Genomic DNA, 27,168 nt, shown 5'->3' with positions numbered 1-27,168 from the left:
TGTCACGCTGAATATTCAGGAAGATGATTTAACCTATGATTTTAACCAACTAAAAACATTTTATACGATTATAATATAACTAGAGAGGTTCTATAGCCAAAGTTTTTAAAACTAAATGTACTACATTTTATAAATGATTTTAAACAATAATGTAGTGTTTTATTCATGTAAATGCAAAAACGGCACATGTATTAATATAATATAATATAATATAATATAATATAATATAATATAATATAATATAATATAATATAATATAATATAATATAATATAATATAATATAATATAATACATTTAAGGGGCGGTAAGAGAGAGTTTTGTGGGACTTTTTCACGGTAATAAATAAATGTGGGGTTTTTTATGGCACAAAACATGGAGCAACTTTTAAAAAATCTACATTTGTGCAAATAAAACTTACCTATAATTGAAATAATATTACACAAAAATTTAACCTCTTCGTTTTGAAAATTAGAAAATGTACTCCGTCGTCATTAAACTGCGGCGAGAGAATAATGATTGGCATGTTTGCCAGCCAATGGGATTGTACGCTTCCGTATGACGTATATTCCGGCGAACGCACAGGCCTCGTCCTCGTCCTTGATCAAAACGCACAGCAGCGCTTAACGGACGTAAGATACACATTTGGCCGGAAAAATGGTCGCTTACTGGAGACAAGCTGGGCTGAGGTACCAGAATGACAATTACATAACGTAACAAACTGTGTAAATTCTCTTTTAAATTATCGTTGTACGCTCTAGTCCGTGAAGCTTTATCGCTGCTGTTCATTTGGTTTGGCCTTGTTCTTGTTCTGCAGTTAACATATGTGTTTTACTATAGTAGTAGCGTCGTGTTGAATCAAGCTTCACATATTCATAAGAGGATTTTTGAGTTAATCTGTAACTTGATATTTGTTTTGTCATTTCAGTTACATCAGGTACTCGGCTATCTGCGCCAGGGTCGTGCGGGCAGCGCTGAAGCCAGATATCAAAGTCGAGGCGCTTAAAAACGCAGAAACCAATGTGAAGGTCACTAAACTCAAGACTGCATAATGTGAGTTCCTTAAGCCTTTATTCAGTTCAAGTGTTTATCTGAACTGTACTGTATTTGTAGAAAGTGATCTGACCAAAAAATTTTAGTTCAATATTTTATGTTATATGTTATTTTATATGTCATGATTGATCTTATTTTCTGCTCTTTTGTAGGAGCTTTAATTACACCCTGCAGTCCCAACTTCTCCATACACATTCTCTGTCGGATGTACAAGACCCGCAGTTATGTTGATTGAATGAAAATAGCTGTATTCTTTTGATAATAAATTATGAGTCTCAAAGAAACAGCCTTCACTCTGTGTGTTCTTGGTCTAAAATAGCTTTATGTTTAGCTAGTGTGCATTTGGCAGAATGTGTGTGTTACTTCTAATTTATCAGATCAGGTTTGCTTGATGTATGCAAGTAATGTCTGGTTTAAAGTATAATCAAAATTAAACCTGTTACTAGTTTGCTTCGTGGTCGTTCTCGGCACAAGATGTGGGCAGATTAATGCGCTTTGTATATAATTTATTTCTCAGGCTATACAAGCAGGGTACAGTATACATCAGGTTTAAATAGAGATGTTAACTATTGTTTTACATGGGGGGGGGGGAAGCAGCAGGAAATTCACAGATTAATGTCTTTGGTGTTTTATTATAAATGTATACAGAGTTTCCATTATGTAAAGCCTTTTTAATTGTATAGTTTTGGTGTCTTAACCTCTTTTTCTTTCATAAATGATGGTTGCATGACATAATTGACAATAAAAAGGGAAATAAAAGTTCTTAGCATTATAAATTCTGAAGTACAATGCAGATACATCAATATATATTTTGAAACAGTTGCATTTTATATTAATAACATGCTTTTATTAAAAGATGAGCAAAATGAACAAAAACAGAAATGTAGCTTTGAATATTAAAACAAATGACAAGAATTTAAGCCTCTATATAGTACTATTACACCACACAAATGAGGGAAAAAAGTGTTGTCTATATTTTTCATAAAGTTTTTGATATATCTGTAGATTTTCATTACAGAGCATATAGAAATAGTATAGTGTTCTCCGGTGATATTACACATCAATATTTTATGTATATTTTACTTTGTTATATACTATAAACCACTGTTAGTTTGGGTCAGTAAGATTCAGATTTTTTTTAAAACTTTTACTCAACAAGGATTAATTGAATTGTTCGAAGGTGACAATGTTATAAAAGATTTAATTTTAAATAAATGCTGTTCTTTTGAAATTTCCATTCATCAAAGAAACCTGAAAAAGAATCAAGGTTGTTTAATTACAATATTGCTGTTTTACTGTATTTTGATCAAATAAATGAGGCCCTGAGCAGAAGACACTTTCAACAATATACACATTTTTGATCAGTCGTGTACTTCTGCTTGAAAAGATATTTGAAAGATTATAAAATTGTCTAAATCCACCTGAATCTATGTCTTAATTGTGTAACTCATCATTTTCACCTGGAGGTCAGAAATATTTCACAGTTTGCTATGTACAATGCCATCAAACAGTTTTTGAACGCTAGAGGCACAGTGTCATTGAATTACATAAAATATAAAAACAAAAATACATGGGTTTTAAATGATGTTTATAACATTTGGTCACTGTGATTGTCATATTTGATGCTCTGAACAATATAGTTGGTTCAGATGCCCCTATATCTAATGTAATGTAATTCATAATATCCATTTTAAAGGTATCTTAATAAAAAAAATTCATTAGCCCATGATTTACTATCATCCTAGGTGTAAATGAAATTTGAATACAATCAGAGTTATATTAAAAAAGTCCTGGCCTATCCACACTTTATAATGGCACTGATTGTTGGGTAATTTTTCATAAAAGTGCATCTATAACATATAACTGCTCCACATGACTCTGGGGGGTTAATAAAGGCCTTCTGGAGTGAAGTGGTACGTTTGTGTAAACATATTCGTCTATAAAAATTAAATTTTTTATAGACTAAAATAACTAATGGCGGTCATCGCTACACAGTTCAATTTACGGCGAAAGTGTAACCCCTGACGCAATGTATAGAAGCATCGCAAGCTTTGACGCCTCTCGCAGATCGGGCTGGGCAACAAACTCAAGCCCTTCTCTTTCGCCATAAGTGGACTTGCGTACCGCTGTTTTGGTATTTTAGTTTATATAGTTTTAAATATGGATATTTTCCTTACACAAATGTGCCACTTCACTTCAGTGGGCCTTTATTAAACTCCCGGAGTCGTGTGGAGCAGTTATATGACGGACAGATACACTTTTATGGACTTCAAAAATGACCCAACAAGTCACTGCCATTATAACGCTTGGAAGAGCCAGGACTTTTTTAATAAAACTGATTTTATACGTCTTAAAGAAGAATGTCATAAACACCTAGGATGATTTGAGGGGGAGTAAATCATGGTCTAATTTTCATTTTTGGGTGAACTATCCTTTTAAGTGCCTAAATACTTTTTGGGGCCACTGAACCTTGACACAATCAGATCCACTCGTGCCATATTCACTAAAGCCCACCCGTCATTCGCTGACAGCAGTTTCAGTGAGCACCTCAGTCTTAATCTCTGCTCGAGTGCTGTGTACTGTTGATGGCAGACTCTCCTCTTCTGTCACTTCATCTTCTGCGTCGTAATCCATATCGGCTGTGGCATCCTGATATTGCTGGTATTCTGAAACCAGATCATTCATGTTGCTCTCCGCCTCCGTGAACTCCAGCTCATCCATGCCCTCCCCTGTGTACCAGTGCAGGAAGGCCTTGCGTCGGAACATGAGCGAAAACTGCTCCCCTATGCGCTTGAAAATCTCCTGGATGGCAGTGTTGTTCCCGATGAAGGTGGAGGACATTTTGAGGCCTCGTGGTGGGATGTCGCAAACGGCCACTTTGACATTGTGAGGGATCCAGTCCACGAAGTAATCGCTGTTCTTCTGCTGAATGGCCAGCATCTGCTCATCGACCTCCTTAGTGGACATGCGACCACGGAAAATGCCCGCCACTGTCAGATAGCGACCCCGCCGTGGGTCGCACGCGGTCATCATATTACGGGGGTCGAACATCTGCTGGGTGAGCTCGGGCACTGTTAGGGCGCTGTATTGTTGGCTACCACGTGCCGTGAGAGGAGCGAAACCAGGCATGAAGAAATGGAGACGCGGGAAGGGCACCATATTGACGGCCAGCTTCCGAAGGTCAGCGTTCAGTTGACCTGGGAAGCGGAGGGAGGTTGTGACCCCGCTCATGGTGAGGGATACGAGGTGGTTGAGATCTCCGTAAGTTGGCGTCGTTAGCTTGAGAGTGCGAAAGCAGATATCATACAGCGCTTCGTTATCAATACAAAACGTCTCATCTGTATTCTCAATCAGTTGGTGAATTGAGAGGGTCGCGTTATACGGCTCCACTACTGTATCGGAGACCTTCGGCGAGGGCATTACGCTGAAACTATTCATGATGCGATCAGGGTACTCCTCCCGGATCTTATTGATAATCAAGGTACCCATTCCCGAACCAGTGCCACCACCTAGAGAGTGGACGAACTGGAACCCCTGCATGCAATCGCAGCTCTCGGCTTCATTACGGACGCGATCCACAACCTGCTCCACAAGTTCTGCGCCCTCGGTGTAGTGACCTTTGGCCCAGTTATTGCCAGCTCCAGAACTGCCTTTACATTTACAGAGAGAAAACAACATCATCAATGACGTTATGGCATACGTTATAGCATTGTGCTATGTTAGAAATGTTTCTCTTCTGCGAGTAGATTTTAGAGTTTGAGGGAAGTGGGGGTCACAATAGCCTTTTTGTTGCATTGACTTCCATTCGCACGCATGCGAATGTGGGAGACAGGAGATGCAACCTCATGCAAATTTTGCTGCGTTCCAAAGTTCAAGTTTGGTGAACTCTTGACTTGTGAATTTGCATGGGCTAAATTTTACAGCAAATTAAAATAATGCAATCTTTAAAACTGCAGCATTGCAACATTGTTGTGTATATATTATATGCAGAGCTGGGTAGATTACATACAAATTGTAGTCAGCTACTGACAAAACATGACAAAAATTCTAGTTAGTAATCCATTACATTAAACATGTAAATTAATATAATTGGACTACTTTTGGATTACTTTTAGATTACTTTTGACCTACATGTTTATCACATTGATTTGAGTAGAGTAATCTTAATATAAAAATAAAGAGAAAGAAAATATATTCCATTCTTTGTTAACAACAACATGGAGTGCAAGAAATACTACATTGTCGTAATGACATTATGCATGGGTTTGTCAGTTTAATAACAAGCTATTAAGTAATTAAATAATCATTTTTGTTAATTAAAATCAATTATTTAAAAAATAAAAATATTTTATTGATTTGTCTACATGTCATGTGACTATTAACCAACATCAGAGACATTTTATTATTTATCATTATTATTATTAATATTATTGGCAATTTTATTATTGACCTAATTTAAATGAAATATCGGGGGTATTTCAAAGTAAATATATTAGGTCAAAGAAATTTCACCTGACAAACAATTGGGGAATTCTTGCATTGCATGTAAATATGAAATGACGTGAATTTGTACATTTTAATGTGTTTGAAAGACAAAAGCCTTCCAAAGACAGTAATGCATGGTTAAATAATACACTGAAAGTGATCACCGAGTTATAATTCAAATAATAATTTATTTGTTAATCAGGAGTTGATTAGATATGTTGCAATGTTGAGAAAACACTTGTTTCTGTAAATCCAGGGATCAAATGCTGTGTGGCTCTCAGTTTTCACTGATAGTCTCATGAATATTGGCTGGTCTGTGTGTCCAATTCCACAAACCTGGAAGACGTTCTGAATATAAATAAGCAGTAGGTGTTTTAGAAAGGTAAATTTAAAAGATAAAAAAGGAGTAGGGCGAATCAATGAATTATGAATATTTGACTGCCACTGTGTGAATAACGTAATCAATAAAATAGAAACTGTAGTCTGAATACAAGTATTTTAAAACGTAATATAATATAATTACTAGTACTTCATTTTTGGAATCTGATTACATAATCCAGATTACATCTAAATCACTTACTACCCAGCACTGATTATATGGTGAAATGTGTTTTAAATGAAAGAGTGTGAGGTTGTATTATTACTGTTGCAGTGTCCTTAGAAATTCTGCATGCTCAAAGTCAAGTATGACTGCAGCTTTGGAGTAAAGAGTTATTACATTGAACCTTTCTTTATTGTTAATAAATGTTCTTTAGATTTTTGAGAAATGTTCACTGAAAGGTTCTTTGGGAAATTAAAAATAGTTCTTCAATGCATCACTGTGAAACCCCCCTTTTAGAACCTTTATTTTTAAAAGTGTATGTTTTAGAAGTGATTAAATCAACCCTATTTATAGTTTATAGAAGTTAATGAGATGAGAACAATCTCACATGGTACCTAAATAAAACGTCTTTACTGCAGATGATTGTTGACTCACCGTGTATAAAATTATCCGGTCTGAAGAGCTGTCCTATGTGGCTGCCCCTCACGCTGTCCATAGTGCCTGGCTCCAGGTCCACTAACAATGCTCTCGGAACATATTTGCCACCTGACAGGCAATTAAACATCAGTCACTGCATGAGAATTTTTTTATAGGAAGTTACCGTGTACCTCGACTGCAAGATTGCCCCACTTACCAGATAAAGACAGCTCAGTATGATTCTTACAATATATAACACGCAATTTACAATAATAACTATGTCAGAAATACAAGTTTCATTTAAATGAACATTAGATGCATTGCCCCAATTGCAAAAACAAAAACATAAAAAATACAACACAACACAATACAATACAAAATAAAATCCAAACGTACAATGCTAGATTAAATATTACACAATGACAATTATTAAGTAAATACGACAGAAAAAAATTAATGTAATTTCCACCTGAATATATTAGTTCAGGCAAGAATAAAATAAAAAAAACCATATTATTACTTAACTTTAGCAAGAAATTAAACAAATATAAATATTATAAAGTAAACATCTACTCAACTTCCTGAGACTGGTGTTCCCATGATGCACTGGGCCATGCATAATTAATATGCTTGCATTTTTTTTTCAGCTATATTCACAGTTTTTTGTTGTTAAGTTTAGTAACTTGCTGTTTTGTGACATCTGGAGTTAATTTACAACTCAAAATTACACATTCATACTTAAAAAATATTCAACAAATGTTATGTTATTGTGTGTTGAGTACCAAGTATTGAGGTCTCTGTTCGGGTGGGTACCACATTATTTATAGTTCAGATATGTTTTCTACACAATTTCTACTCTAATATTTATTTAGATGTTCTAAGTAAAGCATACACTTTAAAGTATAAACTTTAAAAACCTAAAAATGGAGGTAATCTTATTTTTGAAGTTGAGAAATGTAAAGCTTAAGTAAGCACAACTTGCAGATTTTTATTTGGTTATTAAAACATTTTAATTGCTCTTAACTTCAAATATGTGAGTAAGCTAATTCATACACCTACCTTAAATATTTTAGTATTGGAAACTTGGCTAGCTTTAACTAGCTAATTCAACAAATGCTACATTGCTAATTGCTAACACAATACTTTAGCACAACATAGCACTTGCTGTATGAGTACAGCAATATAAAACATTTAACATATATCTGTTCTCAGACTAAGCTCAAAAACCCAACATAACAGAAACACTTCTCAAAACATTAAACACATCTCCCACATTAATCTTGCACAAAAAACATTATAACACTTAATTTTAGCATTTTACCCTTTTAAGTGCCAATGCAAAGCATGCTAGAAAATAGACATCCCAGTTTTAGTCAAATTTAACAAATTCATAGAAACAAATTCATAAAACTCGAAACAATTAAACAATTCAGATTACTTAAAATGTGTCAGTTAGTTGATTGAACTAATTTGTTTAATTTGAGTTGGCTCTACGCAAACCAATTCATTATTTTGAGCATTAGGGTCAGATATATTGTCTGAGTAAAACTGACTTGAAACAGTATTGCCAAGTAAGCTTAAACTAAGGAGAAATTGCAACAACAACAAAAAAACTTAAACTGGCCATGTGTAAAGTTAATTATTTTCATTGTTAATTTTACTTAATTCCACATGTGAATTTACTTAAAATCTGCATGCAAAACCTTGACAAATGTTTTGTTTTTATTTTCATTTTTTTACAGTATATAATGTTATAAAATATAGGCCTGGTTTCAGACTGTATTTAGATTAAGCCAGGTTCAACTAGGACATTTAAGTAGAGTTTATAAACAAAAACATTACTGTTGTGCATCTTGAGATAAAAAATGGCACTGACATATTTTAAGTAATGCCAGGTTTTAGTTAAAACAGCTCATACATGCATTTTAGTCTGAGACTATCTTCAGCCTGGTCTGTGAAATCAGGGGATATACATTTATTTATGCACTAAAAATGTATGAATGGCATTGCATTAAAAAAAAATTACTTTTAGTATCTACTGAATACAAACAGAAAACATATAACGTGTAGGTCAGCATACCATGTGCTTCATTGAAGTAAACATTGGCCCTCTCCAGCTGCAGGTCCGTGTCGCCCTCATATAGTCCTGTTTTGCTAATGCCATGTTCCTCACTGATCACCTCCCAGAACTGCCAACACATTGAAACATTTTTAGCTTAAAACGCAGTCAATCATACTTTCTTCCATTAATTTGCATTTTTGATCGAACTGATATCTTCAGTACTGAAGGAAACCTTGAGGTGATCAAGGCTAACTTTTTGAGCAATGTTTCCATCAACTGGAAAGGTGAGACAAGGCCTACAGCACGACCGATCTAAAGTATCAAGATAGGAAATTGTTTCCCATTCTCAATGGAAAGTGCACAAGTAACATAACTTGGCAATATTGCTAAAAAAAAAAAAAAAAAGAAAATCAGATTTTAAATGACAAATGACAAAACCTCCATTAAAGGACTTCTCTGTTGAGTTTAATTGACTTGCACTTGCTCTTCCGGATGCCATTCCGGGTTTTTTTTTTATAACCACAATTCTACTGAATTGAAAAGCCGCTGAGCTCATTTGTATGATAAAGAAGGCAGTAGCCTGTGAGAGGAGGCTCTGTCTCTTATCTTACAGTAGACCACACTAGGGTGGACACCCTATGAATGCACGTACCAAAACTTTGAATATTAATTTAGTTTAAAAATAAATTTTAGTAGCAAAGAAGTCAGTTACAAGCTATTTGCTATAGCTTGTAACCGAAGACATTGCTGCAATGGTAGCCACTAGCAGAATGAAAAAAATGTACTAATTACTACTACTAAAATTAAAAGTTAGTTTACTATCACTGTTCAAAGTGATAGTAAACTACAAAAAAATACCATAATAATAAAAGAATGTCAGTGTATGACAAAAACAAACTTAGAAATAAGCTACAAATAAATACTTATAACAAAGAAATGTTCATTTGTCTGTTAAGCATGCATCAGATTATCTTGCTTGAACCAAGCTGATTTTAAAATGAAAATGCAGCTACTAATCATACATAAAAATATATATTTTGAGTCATCGCACCTTTGAGCCGATCTGATTCCCACACTGTCCGATCTGAAGATGAATAATCTCACGCATGATGATCAATTAGGCAAGCTGAAAGCGCAGGAATGGCCTTCACCGTGAGTCTGAGATGCCCACTGTGTGTGTAACACCAGTAATGACATCATTAAGAGGGAGTCACCCATATGTCACATAACGTACTAGTCATTGTGACACTGAATAGCTAGCTAGCAGAAGAGACTTTCGGTGAGGAACAACTGTGTTGTATAGGGTCAATGTTTAGCACACTATGAATGACCAAAATGATGATATTTATGAAGTATTTAAGGATCATTTTAACATTTTAATATGTAAAATACAGGATGCAAAGTCCTGTGATCATGAGCTTCCATCAGTCACTGTCTCTGGTGTTCATGATAAGACTCTTGCAGGCCCTATCTGTCGAAATGCAGTGACACAGGCCATCAGAGAGACAGACAGACCACATGACTTTATTGTCTGAGAGTTTCCTGCAATAAGAATAAGAGTTTGAAGTTGACATTTCTGGATATGTGTATATGTTTTACGTCTTATTATTCTGTAAGGCCAGCATATATGCAGATATATATTTTACCAACAGATGCCACTGTTGTGCTCAAAGTAGTTTTCACAAGAACCTTTTTGTTGTTATTTCTTCCCTACATTTAAACATTAACTCAGGAACTCATCTTTCCATCATTCATTAGGGTGATTCTCTGACTGTCAAGATCCAAACAATCATACATAATATAAGTTAAGATAAACCACAAGTCCTTAGTTGTTCAAAAGAGCTGAAGTCAAGGGACAGTGTGAAGCGAAGGCACTGTTGTAGATAATGTCAATGCATGAGGCGTGTTGTAGGACAGATTAAGAACAGAAGGCAAGCTATTGTGCGAGTTATTCAACCTTCCAAGAAACAGGAGAGCAGTCATTTATTTAGCAAAGTGCTGTGGTGTTTGTGCAAACTGTGTCAGATCTGTAGTTACAATGAGGTCTTTCATTATTTTGAGTCATTTTAGGAAGGGAAATCAAACAGAAAGAGCAACAAGAGGGGGAATGAGAGAAAGCTAATTATAAAGGGCAAGAGAGTCAGCATCTCTTATATATATATTAAGTCTTTTATATATTAATTTCATTTAACGTGTGGCATCTGTCACTTAGTACACACATCATGCACACAGTTTAACGTAGCTATCCAAATGTGGACATTGCATAGACTTATATTGTTTTTATACAGATAATTGTAATTTTTTTAACCTAACCTTAACTGAAACAAAGAGAGGTTTTTGGAGATGTTGTCAGGTTTTGCTCACTTCTGGGTATAAATTTGTTCCTAAAATATATTTAGGTATGGTAAGGTACACACACACACACACGAATGCCCTTAATCTGAGCGAGTATGATGCTTCTGGGTATACTGTGCAATTTATCTAAAAAATTATTATAAATTACCAAATTTGTCATGAACTTACATGATGGTGTACAATGACGCCACCTACAGGATGTTATTGTCACAACTGTTACATTTTGTACACCCTTGCCTGTACATACAGGATGTGTAGTGTACTGAGTCATGTTCTATCTATCTATCTATCTATCTATCTATCTATCTATCTATCTATCTATCTATCTATCTATCTATCTATCTATCTATCTATCTATCTATCTATCTATCTGTCTGTCTGTCTGTCTGTCTGTCTGTCTGTCTGTCTATCTATCTATCTATCTATCTATCTATCTATCTATCTATCTATCTATCTATCTATCTATCTATCTATCTATCTATCTATCTATCTATCTATCTATCTATCTATCTATCTATCTATCTATCTATCTATCTATCTATCTATCTATCTATCTATCCCTTTCTAAAAATAACTCGAAATAATGAAAGACCTCATTGTAACTACAGATCTGACACAGCTGGCACAAACACCACAGCACTTTGCTAAATAAATGACTGCTCTCCTGTTTTTTGGAAGGTTGAATAACTCGCACAGTATCTATATCGTAATAACAATTTCCATTATAAAACAATATAAAATATAATCCAATAAAATAGATTATAACATAATGTATTAATAATAGCAATCATATAATAAATTGAATTTCATAAAAAGAATAAAGTGTTTAAACTGTGAAATTGTTTCCACGTGACGTCATCGAGTGACCTTTTTTTTATTCAATGAATGAACAACAACATTATACAACACTGTGAATAACAACCGAGATAATATTACCGCCAGGGGGAATAATTGAAATAAATACCTCGTTTCGCTCAATAAGTGTAAGTTCTATTATAAATGTCCTGTATAAATATAAGCTAGTCCTATATAAATATAACAAATATATTTAATGACAATTATAATATAGCTAGTCTAATGTATTTAATTTGAAAAGTTTTTCATCTCCCTTAAAATAATCTGTGAAGCCACAAATATTTAAACAACGTCACGGAGTGAGTGACCTCCCCCTTCTGCTCGTGAAAATGTAACGCTGTGCAAAAGTTACGGCGCTGATCCCAGATCAGCACGCGAGAGCGAGCGGAGCGGCGATAGCTCTAGCGGACAAGGAGGGACTTGGAGCGGGGTCCAGAAATAGTACAGCAAGAATAACAAACAGTGAAAAGTACGCTATGCGTGTCAGGTCAAAGTTCACTCCTGTCCACTCATGAATATCAGAACCTGAGGGAAAACCCGATGAGGCTAACTGACACCTTTGGAAAGCCTGAGCGATAAGGCTGTAAGGGATAGCGAGCCTTCTCTCCACCTGACCTGGATATCCATCATCATCATCATCATCATCATGGTGTTCTTATCCTACAATACTATTCCTTTCGGATGTTAAACACCTCACGGTTGGATCCCAGCATTTGGCAATGGGGATGTGTCACAGCTTCAGATCTAGGTTATCACAATCGGCTATCACGTACACCGGCGGACGGACCGGTGCAAACCCTGCGATAGATGCCGAGTCCAGCCATTCGGACAGTTGTGACCCGCAGCTCCGGGAGCGACGGCGAGTGGAGGAGAGGGCGCGGGTCAAAGCGGAGAATAAACGGAGTCGAAACATTGACAAGAGCCTGAAAGCGGAGAAGAGAGAGTACAAACAAACGCACAGGCTGCTGTTATTAGGTAAGAGACGAGTTTCTGGGATGGTGCGACTACTTTGTCTGCTGTCAGTCAAGGTAAATAAGAGCTCATGCGGCTAACGCAAAGTTTGTTGCTGGCCCCTTAAAACACGTTACCGTGGTAACCATTGTGTCAACCTAAATGCTGTAGGCTAGTAGTTTTTAAGCATTATATATATATTATTAATGGCGTGAGTCTAAAACAAAAATCAGCACAACAAACTAGTTTTAAATGTATCAAAGTTGCTTAAAATTTTGATTTTGGCCTTTATCACTTTAGGGAGTTTTCACTTTTCTACTGTATTTTTAACAAGTAACCATTCGTTAACTTTGACATAGACCTACTGCTTGTAGGCTAATCTGTTGTTTGATTTTTAGTTTATGGCATAAAACAATTCAAATGAAAAATATGAAATTTACATTTCCAACTTTACATTTCCAAGGATTGTACAATTATACTTTTCACTGTTTTCATCTCATTAGATGAAGTAATACAATAATACACTAATACAATAATGATGATAATAAAAAGTATACATTTTGCTGACTAAAAATACTATTTTTAGCAGCTATGAAGATATGTGGGCTGCTGTTCATTACGAGAGAATTAAAAAAAAGAACAGCAAATGCATTTACAGTAATAAGTATTTACAATGGAAGCCAAGATATGCAGAGGCAAGCGAGGTTTAAAAGCAGAAACATGACACTTTTAGTTTTATTCTATCGCTAGCATTGATTCAGAATTCTTCAGTTGTAATATTGTCTAAAGCATATTTCTCTAGGTGGAGAAATTAGTTATGTAGTTCTTGTGGGTGGAGTTTGTTCCAAGTCAAGTATTTTATGAATAGTTATTCCATGTCCTACTTCTGTTATATGAAGACAAAAGCAAATAGCCACATTTTTAGCTAATTTATTTGTGTATTTTTTTTTTTTCATGGTGTCTTGGCCAGGACACCCTTAAAAAAAGAGATTTTGAATCTCAATGGGATTATTTCCTGGTAAAATAAAGGATAATGAATGCATTAGAAGAAGAGTTGTTTACGCCATCTCTTTTTAAAAACGTTTTTAAGCATTTAAAAATAGCATCAAACCATGTGAAAATTTGTGTTACCCACTGACCACTTGAAAAAGTTTCAGGTCCTATTTGGTTCTCTGTCAATGGAGAGTATCTGTTGGGGTTTTCTGGTGGAAACTATGGTCACCCTGGTTTTTGGTCGGTCCCTGAAAAATGCATATGAATTGACCACTATTATGAATATGTTCCCTCAAATCTATAGATAAGACTTTACAATAAGTTAACTACATTAGTTAATATGAACTTATAACGAGCTTTACTTATAAAGCATTTATTTATCTTTGTTAATGTTAATTTCAACATTTACTAATACTTTATTAAAATCTTGTTAACATTAGTTAATGCACTTTAAACTAACATGAAAAAAACACGAAAAGCTATATTTTTATTAAATAATGTTAACAAAGGTCAACAAATGAAACCTCATTAACAAATGAAACGTCATTGTAAAGTGTTACCAATTTATATATTGCAAAAAGAGAATTTTGAGTAATTTTGAGTTTCATACAAATGAGCTCTTTAAAAGGATAGGTATACATACATATTGTCATGATTTACTCACCCTCATGTTGTTCCAACCCTGTTAGACTTTCGTTAATCTTAAGAACACAAATTAAGATGTTTTTGATTAAATCTGAGAGCTTTCTACCCCTCTAGCTCAAGCATGTTCGCTTGTTGTGCAAGAACCAATGAGGTTCGTTCTCGTGTTACGCAGCACGTTTGAGCGTTAGCAAGAACCAATGAGGTTCGTTCTCGTGTTATGCAGCACGTTTGAGCTTCAGTAAGAACCAATGAGGTTCGTTCTCGTGTTACGCAGCACGTTTGAGCTTCAGCAAGAACCAATGAGGTTCGTTCTCGCGTTACGCAGCACGTTTGAGCGTTAGCAAGAACCAATGAGGTTCATTCTCGTGTTACGGAGCACGTTTGAGCGTCTGCAAGAACCAATGAGGTTCATTCTCGTGTTACGCAGCACGTTTGAGCGTTTGCAAGAACCAATGAGGTTCATTCTCGTGTTACGGAGCACGTTTGAGCGTTTGCAAGAACCAATGAGGTTCATTCTCGCGTTACGCAGCACGTTTGAGCGTTTGCAAGAACCAATGAGGTTCATTCTCGTGTTACGGAGCACGTTTGAGCGTTTGCAAGAACCAATGAGGTTCATTCTCGTGTTACGCAGCACGTTTGAGCTTCAGCAAGAACCAATGAGGTTCATTCTCGTGTTACGGAGCACGTTTGAGCGTTTGCAAGAACCAATGAGGTTCATTCTCGTGTTACGCAGCACGTTTGAGCTTCAGCAAGAACCAATGAGGTTCATTCTCGTGTTACGCAGCACGTTTGAGCTTCAGCAAGAACCAATGAGGTTCATTCTCGTGTTACGGAGCACGTTTGAGCGTTTGCAAGAACCAATGAGGTTCATTCTCGTGTTACGCAGCACGTTTGAGCTTCAGCAAGAACCAATGAGGTTCATTCTCGTGTTACGCAGCACGTTTGAGCGTTTGCAAGAACCAATGAGGTTCATTCTCGTGTTACGCAGCACGTTTGAGCGTTTGCAAGAACCAATGAGGTTCATTCTCGTGTTACGGAGCACGTTTGAGTGTTAGCAAGAACCAATGAGGTTCATTCTCGCGTTACGCAGCACGTTTGAGCTAAATGTAAATAAAACGCTAAATTCAATCTGTTCATCATATAACCCGATTGTGTTGCTTCAGAAAATTTTGACTAAACCACTCAATTTATATGGATAATTTTATTAGCTTTTTTGAGCTTTTTAAAGTGTCAAAGTTTAATTTGAGTAGCTGTCAGTGAAGGGACAGAAAGCTCTCAGATTTAATCAAAAAGATCTTCATTTGTATAATGTAATAGAACAAAAGTCTTACGGGTTTAGAACAATATGAGTGTGAGTAATTAATGACAGAATTTTATTTTTGGGTGAACTATCCCTTTAAATGGGATTAAACCTGGCTCTGGGATGGTCATGAACTGTCATAACAGTGAAAACATCTGGTCAAGATCTAATCTGTTGCTGCTAAACTGGCCCTTCTTGTTTTGTTTGTGTTTGTGTGTGTGTGTAAAGAGAAAAATAATTAGCAACAAGTAATGAAGGCTAAAAAAACTCAGACATTTTTTGCGGAACATACATCTAGACATTCTGCTGATTCTAGTCTAAAATTGTACAAAAGTGAAGTGAAACTGTTTTCTGAAGACCATTTTATTTTCTGAAACTGCAGTGCTATTCTTGTGGCATATACATTTTATAATTTTTCCCCTTCCGCCTACTTCTGCAGCAGTCACGTGGCTTAACTTCCTCCTTGGAATAAATATTTTCTGTAAACCAAAAGATGAGATGTATCTATGCCCGTCCGACAGGAGTACATGTTGATTCTATATTTAAAGGTGTGTTATGAATCTCGAAAAATTCCTAGCATCAATGCCTTATTTTCTCTCTCAAACTTGTTGAATTCTTGGATTTCCCCTTTGGCTTTTCTGGAGGTGTAAACAGCATTAGAGCAGCCATGCATGGTATGATAAAGTAGTATTACACAAGGCCTCATTTGCTGCTACCTTTATGAGAGCTGTTCTTCTTTTTATTAACAAGTTACACAAGAAAAGGAGGGCAGCCCGACGACACAAACGAAGAAACTGTTAAGCACTGTGACCAAAATACTCTAGTCATGCGGGTGCTTGGTTCAAAAAACAGATGACACACATACAAAGCTGATTGTTGCAACCTTAGAATGTAGGAAAACGATCTCTGTGTTTGTGTTTTATGGGGCTTGGTCGGTAGTGTTTGCGTGAATGATATGTGTGCTCATCTAAAAAGGAAGTGTGGTTATGAAGTGTGTCCATAGAATGCCTTCTTTCTGCTTTTGGGCTTTAATAACAATTTGCCGATTTAACGCAGAATCAACCTCAATGAAATTTTTTGTAGCTTTACTCTTTTGATGTGGCCGCTTTTCACTGCCGCCTCTGTTGTTGAAGCTGGATCTCAAGGCTCGCAGCTGCAAGCCCACAAGAGTAATATCTTAGTTTAAGTGATTGCATGGTGTTATTGCTCACTTAAACAGAATCACATCCTCTCATGAAGGATGAAATATTGCATGAAATCAGATGAATGGACTCATAAGAAGTCCACTGTTGATCATGCAAATTCATGCGGGGCATGACAAAAGACATTCAACACTTGCCACATCCAGTTTTTAATCGAGTCAGAGTTAACCTCTGACTACACACAACTAAATTAAGCCAAATCGTCTGTAATGCATGCCGATACTTTATCATGTTAATTGTCTCTGCTAACAGTAGTTTTTTTGTTCCATTCTCAGTAGATCCTAAAACCTTGAGGAAGGCATGCAGTTCTTAATATAACAATAGACAAGGAGAAGGCGACTAATTCCCAGAATTACCTCTTTCCTTGAAAGGGACTGTGTTATGTAATGTGACATAACACAAATGGGACTCCTGAGTAGGACTGCACAATATTGAAGAAAAATGCGATAACTTGTAAGATAATGCGATGGGCCATATGTGATATGTAGGAGTGTAACAATACATCGTGTCACAATGTGGTGCAATACAAAAATGCGACAATACACTCTAAAAATGCTGGGTTAAAAACAAACAAAGTTGGGATGGAAATGGACCCAGAAATTGGGTTATTTGAACCCTAGTAAATGGACCCATTCAAACAACCCAATTTCTGGGTTTGTCTATTTTCAACCCAACTTGGGTTGTTTTTAACCCAGAATATTTAAGTGTATGTATCGTGGATAGTGACAATCTTTTTGTGTATACACTCTAAAAAATCCTGGGTTTTTCTCACACAGCAATTTTCATTTTGGGTGAACTAAACTCTAAAAAATGCTGGCAAACATTTAATCCAACCGCTGGGTTAAAAATTTCTGGATTTGTCCATTTTCAACCCAACTTGGGTTGTTTTTAACCCAGCAGTTGTTTTTAAAGTTTAGTTCACCCAAAATGAAAATTACTGTGTGAGAAAAACTTTTACAGCGTTTTAGTCTCAGTACTTCCTTAAGATACTATATTATGTTGAATATAATGTATAATAATGCAGTGGGGAAATATTTCTGGGTCCTGATAATGCTAAATGTCTTATGTTAGCAGTAAAAAAAAAAAAAAAAAAAAAAAAAAAAAAAAAAAAATATATATATATATATATATATAGTTAGTGACAGTGCATATTCATCGAAGAAAATATATTTTTATTTTCAGCTTCAGAATCATGAATATGTTATTGTGGTGTGACCTGTCCTGTGCATTGGGTTACCAGCACCAAATCCATGCCTGTTTATTTCCACCCCAATGTAATACCAAATTTAACATTTTAATCAAAAGTACATTTTTTGTTAACCTTTTACTTTGAGTATAGCAATAATATCCTAGAGAGAGTTCAGTATTGTGATATGTATCGAATCGTGACATGAGGGTATCGTTATACCCCTAGTGATATGATATTGCTTTAAAATGTGTTAAATCAGTATAAATTATATTTAAATATATTCGATCGCATATTTAGTTTCACAACCTTTCCTGTAAAAGAAAGCATCGCTACAATTTCTGAAAATGAACAGCATGTTTTAGCATTACATAAAAAGTAATTTCACAAATCTCACAATGTCATTTTCATATCAATGTGTTCAAAACTATTTAAATATAAACAACTGTTTGGTCAACTTGGTAATATATAGCTATATCAACCTGAAAACTTTAGATTAAGTGCATCCAGATAAAATTTAAATATACAGTGCTATAAGTTGTTCAGGTAGGCCTAGATCTGTTTAACACTTAAAGCATTCAAGTAAGAAATAATACAGAAATTGAATAATCAAAGGTGCACTATGCAAATTTTCCGTCCACTGGAGGGCGCCTATTCTAAAGAAAGGTGTAGTTTGATGACACCAAGTGTGAGCGCAGTATCTTGGGACATGTGGTGTTCACCTCACAGCCGGTGGAAAATAGGACTCTGGCAGAAATCATGTTCATGGATGTGGTTATTAACGTTACTGTAGTGTAAAGCAGAGCAGGGCCGAGTGTTGTGGAGCTGAGCACGGCCGCCGGAGCGATTGATATACAAACACACGGCTCGCGAGTAACAGGACTTTTAATATGACGGGACGGGACACAGTTGCCATAAGAATGCCGGGCGCATGCCCTTCTGCTTTTTCCGGTCATGATTATGAGGTAAAGCTAGCCTAGAAATCTAGACGCACCCTAGCGGCAGCAAATTTAATCTGCCTGCGAGTGTCGTCTAGCTACTCTCAATACCCTTCTGAGCTGTATTCGCCTAACTCTTGCCGGGCCAATCACATCGTGTATAGAGTCGGTGGGCGGGGCCATAATGACGACGGCCGAGTTTGCGTGTTTCTAGTAAACACAGAAATTGGCAAACGGCGGTCTTTCGAATCAGCTTTGACCGCGACTCTGGAAGACTTGGAGTTAAGCTTTTCTCTGAGAAAAGAACGGCACTGAAGTCATTCTTAAAATCCAAGGGAAGATGTGTTCGGAGTTTTGCTGACCGGATACGGCGAATGTTTAATCTATCAACAAGCTTGTTTCACCTTCGTTGCTCTGGTTGGTGGTAGCGCTATCCTATTGCGTGCAGAGGGAGTTTGAAAGACAACCGTTTATCCGCCCCTCGGATTGAGCTGTCAATGGTGAGTTTCCAGACCAAACATCTTGATGTGGGTCTGGCTTGTCAGGCTAAGGTAAAGCAGCTCTGTTTATCATATTAGATACATTTAAGCGTGTTTAAAATTATGTTATGACGTTCCTCTGTGCGTTCGCTCGGTGCTGCTGTGACATGTTCACACACTGCTAAGAGAAAAGCGCTTCTGCAGAATAAAACCGAGAGTAGCACAGATATGATGCGATTGACAGGCGACTCGCTCAGATGCTATGCTGAAACGTCCCGGTCCTTTACAAATAGTTGGAAACATTTGGGATATTGTAAGTACTCAACTGAACAAAATATATAGCACTGGCCTAGTGGTTTTTGGATATTTTACTGAAAAAATATTACATAGTGCACCTTTAAATGTAAAAAAATAATACTCTGCATACTCTTTTCATGAATTAAAAACACTGATTAATATTTAAGCTACAAAAGTTATTAATTCAAGTTATTAATTATTTAATTCATTTTCTCTGTATCTTTTGTTTGACAGACAGCAGCAGGTTTACTGTATTAGCAGGCTGTCACTTTAAGACTTAATGAACGGATCCTATTGACACACATCTGAATTCTTTCCCAACTGTTTATGTTCACTTCAAATTTTTCACTTCAGATTTTGGCTTCCAACGATTATGAAAACCGGATAATTGAGGTAAAACGATTGTTGTGCCGCTGCTGCATCCATTCCAGCGCACTTTTGTTTGTGCTTATTTTATGTTTACTTGTCTTTTTTAACTGTTTTGAGGGCTTTTTACTTACATTAATTAACCTAATATTAGTTTTCGCTGAAGTATCGATAATTGTAAAATTTCACTGACATTTAAAATTACTTTGATCATACATCACCCACCAATAATTTTGTTAAATATCTTATCGGGATTTCAAAATTGACCATAATAATCTCTTGATTATGATTTTTGCCATAAACAAGTTCCGAGTTCATAAGCAGTGAAAGATAACTGAATTTGGGATGGCACGCTGTCCGAGAGGCGGCTTTCTGTGCGCGTGCTTCATGTGTGTAAGCATTTGTGTCCCGAACTTAAGTGTTTTCCACAGGTTATTGCATTTAATACCTCCTAACATTAAGCAAGTCACATATAAACAACAGTTGCGTGCCTAGTCTAATCTCTGCTATAGTCTACCTAAAACTTTTCAAAGTAGCCTTATAAAAAGCATTCAGATATCGCAAGCCATTGCGATTATGCATATTGCGATATGTACATATTTTGATAATTTGGGCTAAAAAGTTTTGACTATATTTAACCTCATTGTGTAAAAGTGATATACCGCTTACTGTGATAAAATGGGCTTAAAAAAGCATAGAACATTAAAGGAGGGACAAAAACATCACAGAGACATCTGGGCAACCCAGAATGCCCTGCAAGCACTACTGATTTTTTCTTCAAAAAGAATACGAATTTTGTTAAATATTGAGTAAGCAAAACACTTTTTGTTGTACTTATTCAGTGAACAACAAAACCTTCTTTTTAAAGTGTTTTTTTAAATACACATTTCTATCCCATTTCATAAAGTGCAGTTAATAAAAAAATGAACACAAATTAATTACGGCAAATAAAACAATAATAAATAATGCGCTATATTAATGAATTAATTAATCATAATTAATTTTGTCAAATGAGACAAAGAAATACATTTATTTTACACAATAAAATGTTCTGAAATGAAAGTAGACTGTTTATTATATATTGACAAAGCTGTTCTTGCTTGAATGTGTACAGTTGTGTTGTTGCGCAACAGCTCAGTATGTCAGTGCAAATGTGGCCACAGAAATATTGTCTGATATATTGGTCTATCCTTACTGGACTGAAAGTACACTGTTATGGAAAATACACATCACTTAAGACTTAAGGAAAACAAGGAAACCGTATTCAACAATATTCATTCACTGTACGTCAGCCTGCAAACAAATCAAAGTAAAAAGCAAAAAAAGATTTATGTTTTCCAGAACTGCTAAATTGCTTAATTCTTGAATAAACAGAGTACAGCTAGTGAGACTGAATGGATACTTTTTAAAAAAATAAAAAATTCAGAGAATATGTCATATGTAATGATTTCTTCAATATAGGATTGTGTAATTATTGTGCTGAGCATTCAGATTATTCTCATTTACAATAGTTGCATTACCGACAGTACTGGACAGATTGTTTACACATTTCATTACTGAATAAAAATGACATGATGAAAACTGTAGTTAGTAATGTAATCTATTACATTACACATTTTAGGTAATATGATGTGACTACTTTTTTGACCTTACTTTAGGTGCAGTGTGTAATATAAAAAAGGATCTATTGACAGTAATGCATTACAATATACATAACTATGTTTTCAGTGTTGTATAAAGACCTTACAAAATGAAGCGTTAATGTTTTTATTACCTTAGAATGAGGCATTTCAATCTACACACACCGCCGGTCCCCTTACAGGGAAGTCGCCATTTTGCATCGTCATGTTTCTATGGTAGCCCTAAACGGACAAACTGCTCTACAGAGCACTAGCTAGTCCCTGCTGTCTCAGAAGACATCTTTGTCCTGTGCTGGCCACCGTAGCTTCTCTCTGTGCTTAGAAAGGGAAGGGTGAACGGTGGACGGTTACAATTCACTAGATGCCACTAAAATGTACACACTGAGACTGAATCTTTAAATTGTTATTACATAGAAAGGAATAGGATAATATTTTACCATAATGATATATATATAAAAAAAGTCAAAAATTTGTCAGAAGGGGTGCAAAATTTCAGCCAAAATGAAGTGCATTAACGTCAGGGCTTCCCAAACTGGGGTTTGTGAAGAAATCACAGGAGGTTTGCAATTTGATAAAAAGATTAAACCAAAGATTAAATTATTCAATCAATAAACCATATAAAAATAAAATAAAATAAAAATGATGTAAAAGATAAATAAAAATTTGTGAGAATCCATAAATTGTTTAAAAACTGAATTAATATAAAACAAATATAAAAAAATGAATTACTAATATATATATATTACTAATATAAAAATAAACTGAATAAAAGCTGAGAAGGTAAATACACAGTCATTCACACAAATCATGGAAACATAAAACGTGACAAACATGAATTAAATAACATATGGTTAAATTACATATGGTTTGTCGCATTGTACAGTCTTTTAAAACCACTGCCATTATTTACAGTGCAGTTTTCCACACAAAAAAACCTCTGCTGGAGATCAAATATTAGAGAAATGCTGCCACCTTCTGGTGATAGAGTCATCTCAAAGCTATCAGTAAAGCATCCAGTCATGCATCCTTAGTAAAGGTGATAACTTTGGTATTGTCTCAGAGTGGAGTTTAATTGGGTGTCCACTGAAGAACTTACACTTAAGATGAAGTTAACTTTGTGTTGATTTTTAACTTTTAATATGCATTTAATACAGCCTCTTTGTAAAACCAGACTTTGTTTCAAATGAGTCTGTTTAGTCTCTGCTCCCGAACACCACACAAAGATTAAGGGATCAAAAATAGACCACAGTGTGTCGAAAAATAGCTCAATGAAACGTAATTTTCCAATTCGGTCACTGCCATACAGTAGTTTATCTCTCATGTGTTGACATCACATTGACTTGTGTAAGATCTCTTATTCTAGAGATACCTTTCTGGATTCTTTGGTTTACTCTCTGGCTATCATGTCACTATTTAAAGCCTTTGTTTGGAGCAATATAAATATATGAGAAACATCTATGACTTAAGTTAACATGTCAAGGCACCATACTTGTTCAGCTTTAGGCTGTTACTATAGCCTGAATGAAATATCACAGTCTTAACTTTTCTTTTATTAGCTCAACGAAAATAATAATAAAAACAGCTCTGTACCTCTAGAATTCACACTTACCATTTAATGGGGCGTATGCACAAAACAACTATAAAGAATAAATAAGGTTTATCGCCAGATATATGCAAGTGTATATTTTCTTTCTAGCATGTCTGAAGAATGTAATGTGTGATATTTACATTGAAAAAGGAATATAACTGCATATGCTCTTTAAAAAATAGAAAATTTAGATTCACTAGCACTGTTATAAACGCCAAAGAGGTCCTTGCTATCTTGTTTAGACTAATTAATTTCATTATTGTCAAATAGAAGATATTGTGCTGTCATAAATTTTTTTGATATATTTTTGGTTTATTTTGGTGTTAATTCTGAATTTTTTAGCAAATTATCACAATACCGGCTTACATGTCTGCATGTGGCGAATGGGGGAATGAAGAAGGTTATTTCTTTGTTGCTTAAAATATGGTATATATCCAGAATTATCTTTTTGACATATTTACAATTTCGAACAATTAAATAATCATCGCAAAATACTTGCAGTAGAACCCGTTTACAAAATAAACAACCTACATATCGATTGATAGGAAGCTTTTAATTAACACACGCAGGTTTAACCATTTAAATGAACGAGCTTGGACATCTCCACACCTTTGGTTGTGACATGGCTTTGCTGCACGTTTTACTTCTGTATTTTGCTGCAGTCGTGCTTAAATCAGTGGTTGTAAAAATACACCTTCAAATTGTTTGCACTTTTAAAATATTACAAAAATATTTGAAAATAACTTTTTTTGTCTTTTTCGCTCTTACACGAGCAATAACATTTATTTACACTGCAGTGATTAATAATGAAGTGCCCTCTCACACAAATGCATCAGTTACTACAGTTAATTCTTACTTAAAGTTTAAGGGGGTGTTTAAAATATAACATTCACTTGGAAGTCCTCAGTATTATGGCCACCCCCTTTTTTTCCTTTCGGCTGTTCCCTTCAGGGGTCGCCACAGAGAATCATCTGCCTCCATCTAGTCCTATCCTCTGTATCCTCTTCTCTCAGACCGACTACTTTCATGTCCTGCTTCACTACATCCATAAACCTCCTCTTTGGTCTTCTTGACCTCTTGACCTCCTGCCTGACACCTCTAATCTCAGCATCCTTTTATGTCCAAACCATCTCAACCTGGCCTCTCTAACTTTGTCTCCAAAGCATCTCACATGTGCTGTCCCTCTGGTGTACTCATTCCTGATCCTATCCATCCTCGTCACTCCCAAAGAGAACCTCAACATCTTCAGCTCTGCTACCTCCAGCTCTTACTCCTGTCTTTTCCTCAGTGCAACTGTCTCCAAACCACAGGACATCGCTGGTCTCACTACTGTCCTGTACTCCTTTCCTTTCATTCTTGCTGGTACACTTTTATCACACAACAGACCCAACACTTTTCTCCACCCATTGCAACCTGCCTGCATACACTTCTTCACCTCTTTTCCACACTCCCCATTGCTCTGGACTGTTGACCCTAAGTACTTAAAATCCTGCACCTTCTTTACCTCTTCTCCCTGTAAACTCACTCTTCCACTTGGTTCCCTCTCATTCACACACATGTATTATTTCTTGCTTGCTCAGTATTATGGACTAATTTTAACAAATGACGAACACTTAAATTCAAACATTTATTTTGTAATTTTAAAAATAATGACCAAATTATTAATTTTTACTATTCATAAAATGAATACGTTTTTTATTGTAATCGGTGGTACTTTATAAATAAATAAAATAAAATATTTTCAAAATGATTTTATTTTTTCAGACTTTAAAATTGTTATGTCTGAAATTCTCATCATTTGGCACCAGGCTTAAAATTTGGAAATATTTAAGTTATTTATGAAATACTACTGACTACAATAAAACGTATTATGTTTTTGTTTTCGATAATTGTTTGATTCACTAAAAAGAACCGAGTCATACGAGTCTTTCGCTTTGGAATCATAACGCACCAGTCGCGCTGTATGTTAATGATTCAATTCAAAGAACCGACTCTTAAGAGTCATCCTTTCGGGAATCGAACTAATCCGGTCAGAGTATTTAAATACTGTTTCATCCGCCTCGAATGCGCAATGCACATTCAAGAACCATTAACTGATTAAAAGTATTTCATTATTATTCGGCTCTGGTATTTAACAGTTCCCAGTTCCCAATCATAAGTAAGATGCGCATATTTTCCATACATTTAAGGTTGAAGCGCGTGGTCCAGAAACGTTTGCATTAAACACAAGAGTATTTCGCACTGCCTACATATAACCAGCGATAAATGTCAGTAGTCAAAGATGTATTGGCTGGAATCGAGAACTTTATCACGTATGATTCATGTCTTCAAAGAGGGCGCCTTTTCTCCGCAGAATCGCCGCTTGCTGACGTTTTCTGTCATGTCATGTGATTACCCTGGTACTGAGGGTTCAATGAGAGCTGTTTGCCCCACCCATCTCTTCAACGCTATCTATCTCAATGTACAATTCACTGAGAAAAGGAAATAATCGCTAAAAATACACCCTCGGAAAGGATTCATTCGCCACAATTGGGGATTCAACGCACTCCGTCCGTTGGGGATCCATCGCTGTCGTTGTGGTATCGGATTTATCTTCACGTATCCAAATGCACATGATCTACCACCCGAATTCAAGAAGGATACAAAGCGTAGCCTGACAGCGGACTCGGACTGCGATAACCGGTAAAATATCGACGGAATCGGTCTCATTTGCATCTGGCGGTTGAAAGAACCGTAAGGATCGCCGTTCGCGTCAAAGCCTCACGGATGTGAGGAGAAATTCAAATTACAGTAACGGAGAAGACGGCGAAGGGCCTCGTTTGATTTGGACAAGCCGAAGAAAAGCGATCAGTCACCATAAGCAGAACCGGAGGGAAAATAGCGTCAATCTGAGGGGAATTTTTCAGCACCACCAACCGTATTTTTCTCGCGGACAAACGTCGTTTCGTAACGGAGTTAAAAGGTTCATGTCGGCCACGGCGCAGGGCGGAATGATCCACATGCCGTCATTTTGGTGGAAATATTTATTTTTTTAATTTGTAGCCACCCTTTCTATCTCGTTCTGCCCGTGTCGTTGCATTGGTGAACGGATTCGACAGCAAGACACCGAAAAGAATCGCGTTTTGTGGAGCTATTCATGATTTTAATAGGAGTCGGTCGTTATATCGGGAAAACGACCATGGATTCGCGACGGGAAATGTGCTAAATCGCCGTCGTGGGAAAGCCGAAATCATTCATGTAACGTCGAAGGCTTCGCTGGATGCACATCCATACACAGAAATATCATATTTTATAGCAGCAAGCGCTCGACAGGACTAGTGTGGCCTAGTGTGTTTTCACCACCACCACCTATTCTCGCCAATACTAGTCACCCATAGCTTTCATATCTCCCCTGCCCTAATCAACTAAATCCAGGGGAGTTATGTGCATACGAGTATAAATGTCCCGGTTTTCCATCAAAGTGTTCTGATCGGAGGCCAATCAAGAAATTTGGATCATTTATTCATACGGTAGATTCACCTCCCCCCCACCCCTCCCCAAAACTTTTCTTGGGTTTTCGGGAAAATGGGTTGTTTGGGCAACAGTAAAACTGAGGACCAGCGAAATGAGGAGAAGGCCCAGCGAGAAGCTAACAAAAAGATAGAAAAACAGCTCCAGAAAGACAAACAGATCTACAGAGCAACTCATCGACTACTACTGTTAGGTAGGTTGGTCTGAAAGCTGAGGTGGTTCTTCTGTCACTGCTGGACGCGCTGACTGACGCGCGTGCCCGTTCACCGGGGCCCTGTCACGCGTTGCGTTTTTGTGTGGATTTGAT

General features: G+C 36.2%; 3 protein-coding genes across 5 annotated transcripts in view; 2 read left to right on the top strand and 1 right to left on the bottom strand.

The window, feature by feature from the left end:
- Positions 1–528: 528 nt before the first annotated feature.
- Positions 529–1,335, top strand: atp5f1e (ATP synthase F1 subunit epsilon). Its single transcript, XM_067460368.1, has 3 exons — positions 529–687; positions 927–1,051; positions 1,204–1,335. Exons 1-2 carry the CDS (start codon positions 656–658, stop codon positions 1,048–1,050), a joined length of 156 nt encoding a protein of 51 aa, XP_067316469.1. The 5' UTR covers positions 529–655; the 3' UTR covers position 1,051; positions 1,204–1,335.
- Positions 1,336–1,488: 153 nt separating this feature from the next.
- The window catches only part of tubb1 (tubulin, beta 1 class VI), a 66,035-nt gene continuing 40,355 nt past the window's right edge, over positions 1,489–27,168 (bottom strand). The window contains exons 1-4 of one of the 2 annotated variants that reach the window (XM_067460365.1): positions 9,608–9,754; positions 8,575–8,683; positions 6,513–6,623; positions 1,489–4,701 (exon numbers count right to left, since the gene is read on the bottom strand). In XM_067460365.1, the coding sequence (XP_067316466.1) occupies positions 3,569–4,701; positions 6,513–6,623; positions 8,575–8,683; positions 9,608–9,664 (1,410 nt within the window). In that variant the 5' untranslated portion in view covers positions 9,665–9,754 and the 3' untranslated portion in view covers positions 1,489–3,568. Of the gene's footprint in view, positions 4,702–6,512; positions 6,624–8,574; positions 8,684–9,607; positions 9,755–27,168 lie in introns of those variants that run through there. The other variant, XM_067460366.1, reaches the window with a different exon arrangement.
- The window catches only part of gnas (GNAS complex locus), a 45,603-nt gene continuing 30,599 nt past the window's right edge, over positions 12,165–27,168 (top strand). Inside the window, exon 1 of one of the 2 annotated variants that reach the window (XM_067460360.1) lies at positions 12,165–12,741. In XM_067460360.1, coding sequence (XP_067316461.1) covers positions 12,486–12,741 — 256 coding nt within the window. In that variant the 5' untranslated portion in view covers positions 12,165–12,485. Of the gene's footprint in view, positions 12,742–25,745; positions 27,055–27,168 lie in introns of those variants that run through there. The other variant, XM_067460361.1, reaches the window with a different exon arrangement.

This window comes from Pseudorasbora parva, chromosome 12, assembly GCF_024679245.1.
Source record: "Pseudorasbora parva isolate DD20220531a chromosome 12, ASM2467924v1, whole genome shotgun sequence".
In the NCBI taxonomy this organism is placed as follows: domain Eukaryota; kingdom Metazoa; phylum Chordata; class Actinopteri; order Cypriniformes; family Gobionidae; genus Pseudorasbora; species Pseudorasbora parva.
Note: the sequence above shows the minus strand (reverse complement) of the source record. Positions and strands in the feature narration are given on the sequence as shown.